At 41.9% G+C, this 16,349-nt stretch overlaps 1 protein-coding gene across 1 annotated transcript in view; it reads right to left on the reverse strand.

Moving 5' to 3' along the window:
- Positions 1–16,349, reverse strand: part of LOC129813672 (receptor-type tyrosine-protein phosphatase mu-like) — a 652,787-nt gene that overhangs the window by 447,523 nt on the left and 188,915 nt on the right. The window contains exons 5-6 of the mRNA XM_055866071.1: positions 9,941–10,056; positions 8,489–8,663 (exon numbers count right to left, since the gene is read on the reverse strand). Of these exons, the coding sequence (XP_055722046.1) occupies positions 8,489–8,663; positions 9,941–10,056 (291 nt within the window). The remainder of the gene's footprint in view (positions 1–8,488; positions 8,664–9,940; positions 10,057–16,349) is intronic.

Genomic DNA, 16,349 nt, shown 5'->3' on the forward strand with positions numbered 1-16,349 from the left:
CTACATGGAGGGGTTTATGTTCCATGATGGACATATAGTCTACATGGTTTATGTTCCCTGATGGACATATAGTCTACATGGTTTATGTTCCCTGATGGACATATAGTCTACATGGTTTATGTTCCATGATGGACATATAGTCTACATGGTTTATGTTCCCTGATGGACATATAGTCTACAAGGTTTATGTTCCATGATGGACATATAGTCTACATGGAGGGGTTTATGTTCCCTGATGGACATATAGTCTACATGGAGGGGGTTATGTTCCCTGATGGACATATAGTCCACATGGGTTATGTTCCCTGATGGACATATAGTCTACATGGAGGGGTTTATGTTCCATGATGGACATATAGTCTACATGGAGGGGTTTATGTTCCCTGATGGACATATAGTCTACATGGTTATGTTCCATGATGGACATATAGTCTACATGGTTTATGTTCCATGATGGACATATAGTCTACATGGAGGGGTTTATGTTCCCTGATGGACATATAGTCTACATGGAGGGGTTTATGTTCCCTGATGGACATATAGTCTACATGGAGGGGTTTATGTTCCCTGATGGACATATAGTCTACATAGTTTATGTTCCATGATGGACATATAGTCTACATGGTTTATGTTCCCTGATGGACATATAGTCTACATGGAGGGGTTTATGTTCCATGATGGACATATAGTCTACATGGTTTATGTTCCATGATGGACATATAGTCTACATGGTTTATGTTCCCTGATGGACATATAGTTTACATGGAGGGGTTTATGTTCCCTGATGGACATATAGTCTACATGGAGGGGTTTATGTTCCCTGATGGACATATAGTCTACATGGAGGGGTTTATGTTCCCTGATGGACATATAGTCTACATGGAGGGGTTTATGTTCCCTGATGGACATATAGTCTACATGGAGGGGTTTATGTTCCCTGATGGACATATAGTCTACATGGTTTATGTTCCATGATGGACATATAGTCTACATGGAGGGGTTTATGTTCCCTGATGGACATATAGTCTACATGGAGGGGTTTATGTTCCATGATGGACATATAGTCTACATGGTTTATGTTCCATGATGGACATATAGTCTACATGGAGGGGTTTATGTTCCCTGATGGACATATAGTTTACATGGAGGGGTTTATGTTCCCTGATGGACATATAGTCTACATGGAGGGGTTTATGTTCCCTGATGGACATATAGTCTACATGGAGGGGTTTATGTTCCCTGATGGACATATAGTCTACATGGAGGGGTTTATGTTCCCTGATGGACATATAGTCTACATGGAGGGGTTTATGTTCCCTGATGGACATATAGTCTACATGGAGGGGTTTATGTTCCCTGATGGACATATAGTCTACATGGAGGGGTTTATGTTCCCTGATGGACATATAGTCTACATGGAGGGGTTTATGTTCCCTGATGGACATATAGTCTACATGGAGGGGTTTATGTTCCCTGATGGACATATAGTCTACATAGTTTATGTTCCATGATGGACATATAGTCTACATGGTTTATGTTCCCTGATGGACATATAGTCTACATGGAGGGGTTTATGTTCCATGATGGACATATAGTCTACATGGTTTATGTTCCATAATGGACATATAGTCTACATGGTTTATGTTCCATGATGGACATATAGTCTACATGGTTTATGTTCCCTGATGTACATATAGTCTACATGGTTTATGTTCCCTGATGGACATATAGTCTACATGGAGGGGTTTATGTTCCCTGATGGACATATAGTCTACATGGTTTATGTTCCATGATGGACATATAGTCTACATGGTTATGTTCCATGATGGACATATAGTCTACATGGTTTATGTTCCATGATGGACATATAGTCTACATGGAGGGGTTTATGTTCCATGATGGACATATAGTCCACATGGTTTATGTTCCCTGATGGACATATAGTCTACATGGTTTATGTTCCCTGATGGACATATAGTCTACATGGAGGGGTTTATGTTCCCTGATGGACATATAGTCTACATGGTTTATGTTCCATGATGGACATATAGTCTACATGGTTTATGTTCCATGATGGACATACAGTCTACATGGAGGGGTTTATGTTCCATGATGGACATATAGTCTACATGGAGGGGTTTATGTTCCATGATGGACATATAGTCTACATGGAGGGGTTTATGTTCCATGATGGACATATAGTCTACATGGAGGGGTTTATGTTCCATGATGGACATATAGTCTACATGGAGGGGGTTATGTTCCATGATGGACATATAGTCTACATGGTTTATGTTCCCTGATGGACATATAGTCTACATGGTTTATGTTCCATGATGGACATATAGTCCACATGGAGGGGTTTATGTTCCCTGATGGACATATAGTCTACATGGTTTATGTTCCCTGATGGACATATAGTCTACATGGTTTATGTTCCATGATGGACATATAGTCCACATGGAGGGGTTTATGTTCCATGATGGACATATAGTCTACATGGTTTATGTTCCATGATGGACATATAGTCTACATGGTTTATGTTCCATGATGGACATATAGTCCACATGGAGGGGTTTATGTTCCCTGATGGACATATAGTCTACATGGTTTATGTTCCATGATGGACATATAGTCTACATGGTTTATGTTCCCTGATGGACATATAGTCTACATGGTTTATGTTCCCTGATGGACATATAGTCTACATGGAGGGGTTTATGTTCCCTGATGGACATATAGTCTACATGGAGGGGTTTATGTTCCCTGATGGACATATAGTCCACATGGGTTATGTTCCCTGATGGACATATAGTCTACATGGAGGGGTTATGTTCCCTGATGGACATATAGTCTACATGGGTTATGTTCCATGATGGACATATAGTCTACATGGAGGGGTTTATGTTCCATGATGGACATATAGTCTACATGGTTTATGTTCCCTGATGGACATATAGTCTACATCGAGGGGTTTATGTTCCCTGATGGACATATAGTTTACATGGTTTATGTTCCATGATGGACATATAGTCTACATGGTTTATGTTCCATGATGGACATATAGTCTACATGGTTTATGTTCCATGATGGACATATAGTCTACATGGTTTATGTTCCATGATGGACATATAGTCTACATGGTTTATGTTCCCTGATGGACATATAGTCTACATGGAGGGGTTTATGTTCCATGATGGACATATAGTCTACATGGAGGGGTTTATGTTCCATGATGGACATATAGTCTACATGGTTTATGTTCCCTGATGGACATATAGTCTACATGGTTTATGTTCCCTGATGGACATATAGTCTACATGGAGGGGGTTATGTTCCATGATGGACATATAGTCTACATGGAGGGTTTATGTTCCCTGATGGACATATAGTCTACATGGTTTATGTTCCATGATGGACATATAGTCTACATGGAGGGGTTTATGTTCCCTGATGGACATATAGTCTACATGGAGGGGTTTATGTTCCCTGATGGACATATAGTCTACATGGTTTATGTTCCATGATGGACATATAGTCTACATGGAGGGGTTTATGTTCCATGATGGACATATAGTCTACATGGTTTATGTTCCATGATGGACATATAGTCTACATGGAGGGGTTTATGTTTCATGATGGACATATAGGCTACATGGAGGGGTTTGTTCCCCGATGGACATATAGTCTACATGGAGGGGTTTATGTTCCCTGATGGACATATAGTCTACATGGAGGGGGTTATGCAGCTAAGATAATAACAGGAGATGGATGAAATAATGTAATATTATATATTATATATGAAATAATGTAATATTATATATTATATATGAAATAATGTAATATTATATATTATATATGAAATAATGTAATATTATATATTATATATAAAATAATGTAATATTATATATTATATATGAAATAATGTAATATTATATATTATATATAAAATAATGTAATATTATATATTATATATAAAATAATGTAATATTATATATTATATATGAAATAATGTAATATTATATATTATATATAAAATAATGTAATATTATATATTATATATGAAATAATGTAATATTATATATTATATATAAAATAATGTACTATTATATATTATATATGAAATAATGTAATATTATATATTATATATATCGATAAAAAGGGAACATGTGCTCACTGCTTTGCTGCTGACAAACTTTATCTTTTAATAAAGCTTTGGTGATTAAGATTTATTTCTCACGGGCCAAACCCTTTATGGATAGTCTAGACTACTTGGCGAATGCAATGTGCCGGACAAAAAACACAGCCTTCATTGAGAGGAGGGGAGGCTGTGCTTGGTTTGTAATTAAATGAAACAAAATGGGAAAATAACATTTTTTTTTAAAAACAAGGTTCACGGGCACAAAAAGCACATCTCTCTTGTTCCATGTGCATTATGGGTACTGTGCGTCGGGGCTGGATAGGCCAAGCTTCCGTTGTCATTTACCAATCCTGGCACGAACGTTTGAAAATAGAAGAGTGCCAGCTTTAACAGGTCGAACATGCAAACGAGTTGACAATTGTGCTGGCTTTAAACGCCAACCGAAAATAGAGGCTGAGGCCGTTATACAATGACTGACAGCCCTCGATCCGGACACACTGGATTAAACCTATCCATCAACACAAAGTTGCCTGACAAAACAACAAAAAAATGGCTAGTAAATTCAATAGAAATTGCAGGCAGGCAGGCAGGCAGAGGAGAACATTGAAGTGAAGAAATATAGACGGCCATTAGCTGACTAGGGCTGAAGGAGACAGAAAGGAGCGTTGGATTTAGTTTCACACTCAGTCCATAAATTCATATCAGGCTGCAGGAAGCTGAGAGTGGAGGGTGATATGGAAGAGGTTACAGTATGTGTGTGTGTGTGTGTGTGTGTGTGTGTGTGTGTGTGTGTGTGTGTGTGTGTGTGTGTGTGTGTGTGTGTGTGTGTGTGTGTGTGTGTGTGTGTGTGTGTGTGTGTGTGTGTGTGTGTGTGTGTGTGTGTGTGTGTGTGTGTGTGTGTGTGTGTGTGTGTGTGTGTGTGTGTGTGTGTGTGTGTGTGTGTGTGTGTGTGTGTGTGTGTGTGTGTGTGTGTGTGTGTAATGTGGTTGAGGTTACAGTTAAACCGCTCTACGCTGACTCCCTTTGTACACTTTTAGGGTGAAATAGGTCTGTATCCTTTAGGGTGGGTCTACCTCCTTTAGGATGGAATGGGTCTACCTCCTTTAGGATGGAATGGGTCTGTCTCCTTTAGGGTGGAATGGGTCTGTATCCTTTAGGGTGGGTCTACCTCCTTTAGGATGGAATGCGTCTGTCTCCTTTAAGGTGGAATGGGTCTATCTCCTTTAAAGTGGAATGGGTCTGTCTCCTTTAAAGTGGAATGGGTCTGTCTCCTTTAAGGTGGAATGGGTCTGTCTCCTTTAAGGTGGAATGGGTCTGTCTCCTTTAAGGTGGAATGGGTCTGTCTCCTTTAAGGTGGAATGGGTCTGTCTCCTTTAAGGTGGAATGGGTCTATCTCCTTTAAAGTGGAATGGGTCTATCTACTTTAAAGTGGAATGGGTCTGTCTCCTTTAAGGTGGAATGGGTCTATCTCCTTTAAAGTGGAATGGGTCTGTCTCCTTTAAAGTGGAATGGGTCTATCTCCTTTAAGGTGGAATGGGTCTATCTCCTTTAAGGTGGAATGGGTCTATCTCCTTTAAAGTGGAATGGGTCTATCTCCTTTAAAGTGGAATGGGTCTGTCTCCTTTAAGGTGGAATGGTTCTGTATCCTTTAAGGTGGAATGGGTCTATCTCCTTTAACGTGGAATGGGTCTGTCTCCTTTAAGGTGGAATGGTTCTGTATCCTTTAAGGTGGAATGGGTCTATCTCCTTTAAGGTGGAATGGGTATATCTCCTTTAAGGTGGAATGGGTCTACCTCCTTTGGGTGGAATGGGTCTGTCTCCTTTAAGGTGGAATGGGTCTATCTCCTTTAAGGTGGAATGGGTCTATCTCCTTTAAGGTGGAATGGGTCTCTCCTTTAAGGTGGAATGGGTCTATCTCCTTTGGGTGGAATGGGTCTGTCTCCTTTAAGGTGGAATGGGTCTACCTCCTTTAAGGTGGAATGGGTCTACCTCCTTTAGGATGGAATGGGTCTGTCTCCTTTAAGGTGGAATGGGTCTACCTCCTTTAGGATGGAATGGGTCTGTCTCCTTTAAGGTGGAATGGGTCTGTCTCCTTTAAGGTGGAATGGGTCTGTCTCCTTTAAGGTGGAATGGGTCTACCTCCTTTAAGGTGGAATGGGTCTACCTCCTTTAAGGTGGAATGGGTCTATCTCCTTTAAGGTGGAATGGGTCTGGCTCCTTTAGGGTGGAATGGGTCTGCCAGCAGCATACCACCCTGCATACCACTACTGGCTTGCTTCTGAAGCTAAGCAGGGTTGGTCCTGGTCAGGCCCTGGATGGGAGACCAGATGCTGCTGGAAGTGGTGTTGGCGGGCCAGTAGGAGGCACTCTTTCCTCTGGTCTAAAAAATATCCCAATGCCCCAGGGCAGTGATTGGGGACACTGCCCTGTGTAGGGTGCCGTCTTTTGGATGGGACGTTAAACGGGTGTCCTGACTCTCTGAGGTCATTAAAGATCCCATGGCACTTATCGTAAGAGTAGGGGTGTTAACCCCGGTGTCCTGGCTAAATTCCCAATCTGGCCCTCAAACCATCATGGTCACCTAATAATCCCCAGTTTACAATTGGCTCAATCATCCCCCTCCTCTCCCCTGTAACTATTCCCCAGGTCGTTGCTGCAAATGAGAACGTGTTCTCAGTCAACTTACCTGGTAAAATAACGGTAAAATAAAATAAATAAATAAAGTGGAATGGGTCTATCTCCTTTAAAGTGGAATGGGTCTATCTCCTTTAAAGTGGAATGGGTCTATCTCCTTTAAAGTGGAATGGGTCTGGCTCCTTTAAGGTGGAATGGTTATGCCTCCTTTAAAGTGGAATGGGTATGTCTCCTTTAAGGTGGAATGGGTCTGGCTCCTTTAAGGTGGAATGGGTCTGTCTCCTTTAAAGTGGAATGGGTCTGTCTCCTTTAGGGTGGAATGGGTATGTCTCCTTTAAAGTGGAATGGGTATATCTCCTTTAAGGTGGAATGGTTATGCCTCCTTTAAAGTGAAATGGGTATGTCTCCTTTAAGGTGGAATGGGTCTACCTCCTTTAAAGTGGAATGGGTCTATCTCCTTTAGGGTGGAATGGGTATGTCTCCTTTAAAGTGGAATGGGTCTATCTCCTTTAAGGTGGAATGGTTATGCCTCCTTTAAAGTGGAATGGGTATGTCTCCTTTAAGGTGGAATGGGTCTGTCTCCTTTAAGGTGGAATGGGTCTGCCTCCTTTAAAGTGGAATGGGTATATCTCCTTTAAAGTGGAATGGGTCTATCTCCTTTAAGGTGGAATGGTTATGCCTCCTTTAAAGTGGAATGGGTATGTCTCCTTTAAGGTAGAATGGGTCTGGCTCCTTTAAGGTGGAATGGGTCTGTCTCCTTTAGGGTGGAATGGGTATGTCTCCTTTAAAGTGGAATGGGTCTATCTCCTTTAAGGTGGAATGGTTATGCCTCCTTTAAAGTGAAATGGGTATGTCTCCTTTAAGGTGGAATGGGTCTACCTCCTTTAAAGTGGAATGGGTCTGTCTCCTTTAGGGTGGAATGGGTATGTCTCCTTTAAAGTGGAATGGGTCTATCTCCTTTAAGGTGGAATGGTTATGCCTCCTTTAAAGTGGAATGGGTATGTCTCCTTTAAGGTGGAATGGGTCTGGCTCCTTTAAGGTGGAATGGGTCTGTCTCCTTTAAAGTGGAATGGGTCTGTCTCCTTTAAAGTGGAATGGGTCTGTCTCCTTTAAAGTGGAATGGGTCTGTCTCCTTTAAAGTGGAATGGGTCTGTCTCCTTTAAAGTGGAATGGGTCTGTCTCCTTTAAAGTGGAATGGGTATGTCTCCTTTAAGGTGGAATGGGTCTGACTCCTTTAAAGTGGAATGGGTCTGTCTCCTTTAAAGTGGAATGGGTCTGTCTCCTTTAAAGTGGAATGGTTCTGTCTCCTTTAAGGTGGAATGGGTCTATCTCCTTCAAAGTGGAATGGGTCTGACTCCTTTAAGGTGGAATGGGTCTATCTCCTTTAAAGTGGAATGGGTATATCTCCTTTAAAGTGGAATGGATCTATCTCCTTTAAGGTGGAATGGTTCTGTCTCCTTTAAAGTGGAATGGGTATGTCCGCTCCACTGGGACAATAGCAGGACTTTATAGAGAATCCCATTCCAGTCCACTTCTGAATAATTTCATTGTTGTGTTATTGTGTGTTTATTCATGGTTATGCAGAGGGTTCTGGGAATGTTGGGGCTGTTAAGAGTTATTCTATAGTAGTTCCATTTTACAATCCACCACAAAGCACTTGAACGTAATTGAAAAGGTTTTGGAGGAGAGTAGACTGAGGTCTACAGGACTTACGTTTTATGGTGAGTTCTCCATAGTTGGATACCCCGACCCCATTGTCAGAATGGACAATACATCGGTAGCGTCCAGAATCTCCCTTAGTGGTGTTTTCCACGTCGAAGGTCCCGATGAAGCGTCGGTTGTTCCACGGCTTAGTGGACTTCATAGGGGCCTCGCGTCCACCAATACCCTGTTAGAACACAGTCAGGGGTTAGAAGTCAAGACGGCGGGGGTTGGGCAAATAAAAAAACTGCTTTAATTAATTAGATTGACCTTGAGCGTGTCAGTATGTGTGGGGACAAAGGTGTGTGTGTTGGTTTTGTACTCACATGAGTATGTGTGTGTATATGTGTCCCGTCACCCCCCCCCCCCCCCCCCAGCTGTCACCCCTACACAGCACCACCGCAGGCAGATGGGGAACATTTGTTCATTATAAATATTTCTTCATTAGTATCATCAGGGGACTTGAGGTAATGTTTGTGTTGCCGCTCTTCTGCTAACGAGGAGCTGTTTGTTAAAGTAATGGAATACCTGGCGACTAGACCTCTACCACCCCTGCTGACAAACACACACACACACACACACACACACACACACACACACACACACACACACACACACACACACACACACACACACACACACACACACACACACACACACACACACTGTCCCTCTGCGTTCTGTTGACAGCACAGTGGATTGTTAGGTTTAGGGGTCAGGGGTCAGGATAAGGGGTTGTTGTTACCTGTAACCAGAGGTTGAAGTTGTCCCTCTATCGTCCGTTAACAGTACAGTGGATTGTTAGGTTTAGAGGTCAGGGGTCAGGGGTCAGGATAAGGGGTTGTTGTTACCTGTAACCAGAGGTTGAAGGTGTCTCTCTGCCGTCCGTTGACAGTACAGTGGATTGTTAGGTTTAGAGGTCAGGGGTCAGGGGTCAGGATAAGGAGTGTTGTTACCTGTAACCAGAGGTTGAAGGTGTCTCTCTGCCGTCCGTTGACAGTACAGTGGATTGTTAGGTTTAGAGGTCAGGGGTCAGGGGTCAGGATAAGGGGTTGTTGTTACCTGTAACCAGAGGTTGAAGGTGTCTCTCTGCCGTCCGTTGACAGTACAGTGGATTGTTAGGTTTAGAGGTCAGGGGTCAGGGGTCAGGATAAGGAGTGTTGTTACCTGTAACCAGAGGTTGAAGTTGTCCCTCTGTCGTCCGTTGACAGTACAGTGGATTGTTAGGTTTAGGGGTCAGGGGTCAGGATAAGGGGTTGTTGTTACCTGTAACCAGAGGTTGAAGTTGTCCCTCTATCGTCCGTTAACAGTACAGTGGATTGTTAGGTTTAGAGGTCAGGGGTCAGGATAAGGGGTTGTTGTTACCTGTAACCAGAGGTTGAAGTTGTCCCTCTGTCGTCCGTTGACAGTACAGTGGATTGTTAGGTTTAGAGGTCAGAGGTCAGGATAAGGGGTTGTTGTTACCTGTAACCAGAGGTTGAAGGTGTCTCTCTGCCGTCCGTTGACAGTACAGTGGAATGCGGCCGTCTGCCCAGCGTTCACCTCTACACCCTTTATGGTCAAGAAGTGAGGCGTGTTCACTATAAATACACAAACAAACACATATATACATATATGAATATACAGTAATATATGTATACAGTTGAAGTCGGAAGTTTACATACACCTTAGCCAAATACATTTAAACTCAGTTTTTCACAATTCCTGACATTTAATCCTAGTAAAAATTCACTGTCTTAGGTCAGTTAGGATCACCACTTTGTTTTAAGAATAATTAAATACTTTTTCCCCCTCATCAATCTACACACAATACCCCACACTGAAATATCACATTTACATAAGTATTCAGACCCTTTGCTAAGTACTTTGTTGAAGCACCTTTAACAGTGATTACAGCCTTGAGTCTTCTTGGGTTTGGCGCTACAAGCTTGGCACACCTGTATTTGGGGAGTTTCTCCCATTCTTCTATGCAGATCCTCTCAAGCTCTGTCAGGTTGGACGGGGAGCGTTGCTGCACAGCTATTTTCAGTTCTCTCCAGAGATGTTCGATCGGGTTCAAGTCCGGGCTCTGGCTGGGCCACTCAAGGACATTCAGAGACCTGTCCCGAAGCCACTTGTGCATTGTATTTGCTGTGTGCTTAGGGTTGTTGTCCTGTTGGAAGTTGAACCTTTGCCCCAGTCTGAGGTTGTGAGTGCTCTGGAGCAGGTTTTCATCAAGGATCTCTCTGTACTTTGCTGCGTTCATCTTTCCTTCGATCCTGACTAGTCTCCAAGTCCTTGTCGCTGAAAAACATCCCCACATCATGATACTGCCACCACCATGCTTCACCGTAGGGATGGTGCCAGGTTTTCTTCCAGACGCGACACTTGGCATTCAGGCCAAAGAGTTCAACATTGGTTTCATCAGACCAGAGAATCTTGTTTCTCATGGTCTGAGAGTCCTTTAGGTGCCTTTTGGCAAACTCCAAGCAGGCTGTCATGTTCCTTTTGCTGAGGAGTGACTTCCGTCTGGCCACTCTACCATAAAGGCCTGATTGGTGGAGTGCTGCTGAAATAGTTGTCCTTCTGGAAGGTTCTCCCATCTCAACAGAGGCACTCTTGAGCTCTGTCAGTGTGACCATCAGGTTCCTGGTCACCTCACTAACCAAGGCCCTTCTCCCCTGATTGCTCAGTTTGTCCGGGCGGCCAGCTCTAGGTAGAGTCTTGATTGTTCCAAACTTCTTCCATTTAAGAATGATGGAGGCCACTGTGTTCTTGGGGACCTTCAATGCTACAGAAATGTTTTGGTACCCTTCCCCAGATCTGTGCCTCGACACAATCCTTTCTCGGAGCTCTACGGACAAATTCTTTCAACCTCATGGCTTAGTTTTTGCTCTGACATGCACTGTGGGACTTTATTTAGACAGCTGTGTGCCTTTCCAAATCATGTCCAATCAATTTAATTTACCACAGATGGACTCCAATCAAGTTGTAGAAACATCTCAAAGATGATCAATGTTTTTGCTTTGTCATTATGGGATATTGTGTGTAGATTGATAATGGAAAAAAAATCGAAAATATTTTATCAATTTTAGAAGAAGGCTGTACGGTACGGTAATGTGGTCTGAATACTTTCTGAATGCACTGTATATATTAGGATCAATGTTAGAGACTTGAAACAGTGTTGATCGAATAGGGTATACCCTGCATAGACTTATGCAGGGTATACCCTATACCCGAGTTGTACAGTACTCCTCGGTTTCTCAGTGGGAACCCCCTTCACAGACTTAATGTGAGTACAGTACTCCTCGGTTTCTCAGTGGGAATCCCCTTCACAGACTTAATGTGAGTACAGTACTCCTCGGTTTCTCAGTGGGAATCACCTTCACAGACTTAATGTGAGTACAGTACTCCTCGGTTTCTCAGTGGGAATCCCCTTCACAGACTTAATGTGAGTACAGTACTCCTCGGTTTCTCAGTGGGAATCCCCTTCACAGACTTAATGTGAGTACAGTACTCCTCGGTTTCTCAGTGGGAATCCCCTTCACAGACTTAATGTGAGTACAGTACTCCTCGGTTTCTCAGTGGGAACCCCCTTCACAGACTTAATGTGAGTACAGCACTCCTCGGTTTCTCAGTGGGAATCCCCTTCACAGACTTAATGTGAGTACAGTACTCCTCGGTTTCTCAGTGGGAACCCCCTTCACAGACTTAATGTGAGTACAGTACTCCTCGGTTTCTCAGTGGGAATCCCCTTCACAGACTTAATGTGAGTACAGTACTCCTGGGCTTCCCAGTAAGAACCCCCAGGCCATCTAAATCATTGATTTTCATTGTTTTGTTGACGACGACCTTTTAGTAATAGCGTCTTACATTCTCTGGATATTATATATGTCATGCTGGGTTCATAGGAGTATGACCTTCATATAGGCCTACATAGGACTAACAACAGACTGACAACAGACTAGCAACAGACACACAACATACTAACAACCGACTAACAACCGACTAACAACAGACACACAACATACTAACAACAGACACACAACATACTAACAACAGACACACAAAATACTAACAACCGACTAACAACAGACACACAACATACTAACAACAGACCAACAACAGACTAAACACCAGACTAATAACAGACTGACAACAGACTAACAACAGACTAACAACAGACTAATAACAGACTAACTACAGACTGACAACAGACTAACACCAGACTAACAACAGACTAATAACAGACTAATAACAGACTAACACCAGACTAACAACAGACTAATAACAGACTAACACCAGACTAACAACAGACTAATAACAGACTAACAACAGACTAATAACAGACTAATAACAGACTAATAACAGACTAACACCAGACTAACAACAGGCTGACAACAGGCTGACAACAGACTAATAACAGACTAACACCAGAATAAAAACAGACTAATAACAGACTAATAACAGACTAATAACAGACTAATAACAGACTAACACCAGACTAACAACAGACTAATAACAGACTAATAACAGACTAACACCAGACTAACAACAGACTAATAACAGACTAACTACAGACTGACAACAGACTGACAACAGACTAAACAACAGACTAATAACAGACTAACAACAGACCGACAGCAGACCGACCGACAACCGACCAACAACCAACTCAGCAACAGACGCAACAACAGACTAACAACCGACTAACAACAGACCAAACAACAGACTGACAACAGACTGACAACAGACTAACAACAGACTAACATGGTCTTATTTGCACTCTACATACAAACCAGTAGAAAAGCATTCCGTTTCTCAGCGGAGAGTCAGGAGACCAACTGAACATTAAGCATTAGAATTCACTTTTATGATCTGTTGACGATAGCATTTCATTAATTGGGGCAGAGTCTACAACAGACTAAACAACAGACTAACTACAGACTAACTACAGACTAAACACAGACTAAACAACAGACTAAACAACAGACTAACCACAGACTAACAACAGACTAACAACATACTAACCAACAGACTAACCACAGACTAACAACATACTAACCAACAGACTAACCACAGACTGACAACAGACTAACAACAGACTAACAACAGACTAACAACCGACTAACAACAGACTAACAACAGACTAACAACATACTAATAACAGACTAACAACAGACTGACAACAGACTAACAACCGACTAACAACTGACTAACAACAGACTAAACAACAGACAAACAACAGACGGACTACAGACTAACACCTGACTAACAACAAACTAACAACAGACAAACTACAGACACACACCATACTAAACAACTGACTGGCAACAGACAAACAACAGACTAACCACAGACGGACCACAGACACACAACCTACTAAACAACTGACTAACAACAGACGGACAACAGACACACAACCTACTAAACAACAGACTAACAACAGACTAACCACATACGGACCACAGACACACAACCTACTAAACAACTGACTAACAACAGCCTTTTTATGAATTAGGTTCAGAGTCTAAAACAGTACTTTCTGCTACTGAACCTGGCTTTATAATAAGAGAGATGAATGATCCAATCCAAGTAAATCACAAGACCAAATTTCCTCTAAAGTATTATTATCACTGTACCCCCCATTCTGTAATGAGGAAAAACCAGGCCAATTCAACATCTGACCTTGATTAGTTAAGATAGAATTGCACCCAACTCTCCAAAGACCCTCACGAAGCTAATTGTATAATTTCATCCTCCATCAAATGTGTTTCTACTAATAATACATATATCATTCTATATGATGTATTTTACTAGAAGACATAATCTGTGTTCGAATACCCATACTAACATACTGTATACTACATACTTAATGAGTATATACTACATACTTTTTTACTATTAGTTCATTTTAGTATACTGTAAACAAAGGGTATCCTTCGGCCTGTCTACCGGAAGTTGATGCTGTTGCTATGCAACCTCTTGCTAGCTTGTTAGCATAACAAATTACTAGCTAGACATTTTACGAGTTCGGGTGTGTTCTTAAAGTGAATCTGGAGTGCCAGAGTGCGCTCTGGACGTTCGTAAAATCAGACCGTTGTCAGATTTGTCCGTTTGTAAATTCAGAGCGTTGTCAGATTTGTCCGTTTGTAAATTCAGAGCGTTGTCAGATTTGTCCGTTTGTAAATTCAGAGCGTTGTCAGATTTGTCCGTTTGTAAATTCAGAGCGTTGTCAGATTTGTCCGTTTGTAAATTCAGAGCGTTGTCAGATTTGTCCGTTTGTTAATTCAGATTGTTTCGCTCTCGGAGCATTCAGAGCGCACAACTGGACGCTCTGACCCGAGGAGTAGGGTTAATTCGAGCGTTCTGACCTTACAATGGCAGTCAAGCACCCAAGGCTAGTTTGATGTATTATTTAACGTTAGGTAGCTTGCTAACATACTGGTACACACTGCTATAATGATGTGCTATGTGGTTCGTAAGGACAGCGTAGCTAACAAATTATCAGCCAACATAACGTGTAAGGTAAGTCATTACTTTATTACATTGCTCAATTTTTTAAAAACATTTGTCTTAATTAGTTAAAGCAATGAGTTTGTATCCGCACTCGTTGGACTTCAGATACATATTTTTCTCCATTTTCTTCAAATCTGAAAACGATTTTGAAGCCACGGCCATTTTCTGAAGAATTGCATTATGGGCCCTAAAAGCACGGAAATAGTGTCCGCTGCTTGTATACTTTGTATATTGGCGAAAGGTAGTACGACATCCGGGAACTTTTGGCATACTAACTACAGTATATCCATACCATGACCAATAAGTATACTATATACTCAATTTACTTCACAAATAGTACAGTTAGTGCGCTTAGTGTGAGTATTTTGAACACAGCTCTAGTATCATTATTACCTGGTATTATTGACCTGTCAATCCTCCTCTCAATGCCAAACCAGACACATATATTTTTCTCATCGTAGCCTAATGTCTTTTTTAAATGATGTGTTCTAAGAGAAGGCAAAGACACCACACAGGCACTACAAATCACACCTCAGAGCCAGCCGATATTCAACACGGTCGTAATAAACAGAAGATGAATTGTCTCTGTTCCACTAGGACCTATATTCCGTAGGGTGCATCCTAAACGGCACCCTATTCACTATGTAGTGCACTATTTTTGGTCTCTGGTTAAAAGTAGTGCACTACATAGTGAATAGGGTAGCCATTTGGAACGCGGACGTATGAGTATCACTCAGAGAAACCCGACCACCGCCCACTAAGCGGCGTATTGATCCGTTCACAATTCTACATTTAAATGAGTGCTTTCATTGATCAACTTCTGCTACATTTGTGTGCAGTGCAGAAACTAGTCCCTTACTATGGAAAACCATCTCGTTGACATTTATAGGAATTTAGCTACTTGATCCTGTGGTCACGAGATAATTTGATTGTGTGTGTGTGTGTGTGTGTGCGTGTGTGTGTGTGTGTGTGTGTGTGTGTGTGTGTGTGTGTGTGTGTGTGTGTGTGTGTGTGTGTGTGTGTGTGTGTGTGTGTGTGTGTGTTTGGGCATGTTTGTTTGGTCACCAAATAGTTTGCATATAACAATCTGATCTGTGCTCTGTGTGATTATATCATTGATTATTAAAGCTTGTAAGCTACCTGTGAATTAATTTATGGAGAACCATGGTGGTATTGATCGTAGCTGATGTCATGCAGATTGCTCTAGTGAGGAGTCTAACCTCAGCACATCCCTGGGATGAACTTAAAGAACATGAGACTCCCAGGCTGGTACTAAACAGAACATAACTCTCCCTCAACACCTAGAAACACATGTTCACTACCTGAGATACATGATTGATAACACACATAGACAGTGCATTCGGAAATGATTCAG

This window comes from Salvelinus fontinalis, chromosome 17 (assembly GCF_029448725.1).
Source record: "Salvelinus fontinalis isolate EN_2023a chromosome 17, ASM2944872v1, whole genome shotgun sequence".
Lineage (NCBI taxonomy): Eukaryota > Metazoa > Chordata > Actinopteri > Salmoniformes > Salmonidae > Salvelinus > Salvelinus fontinalis.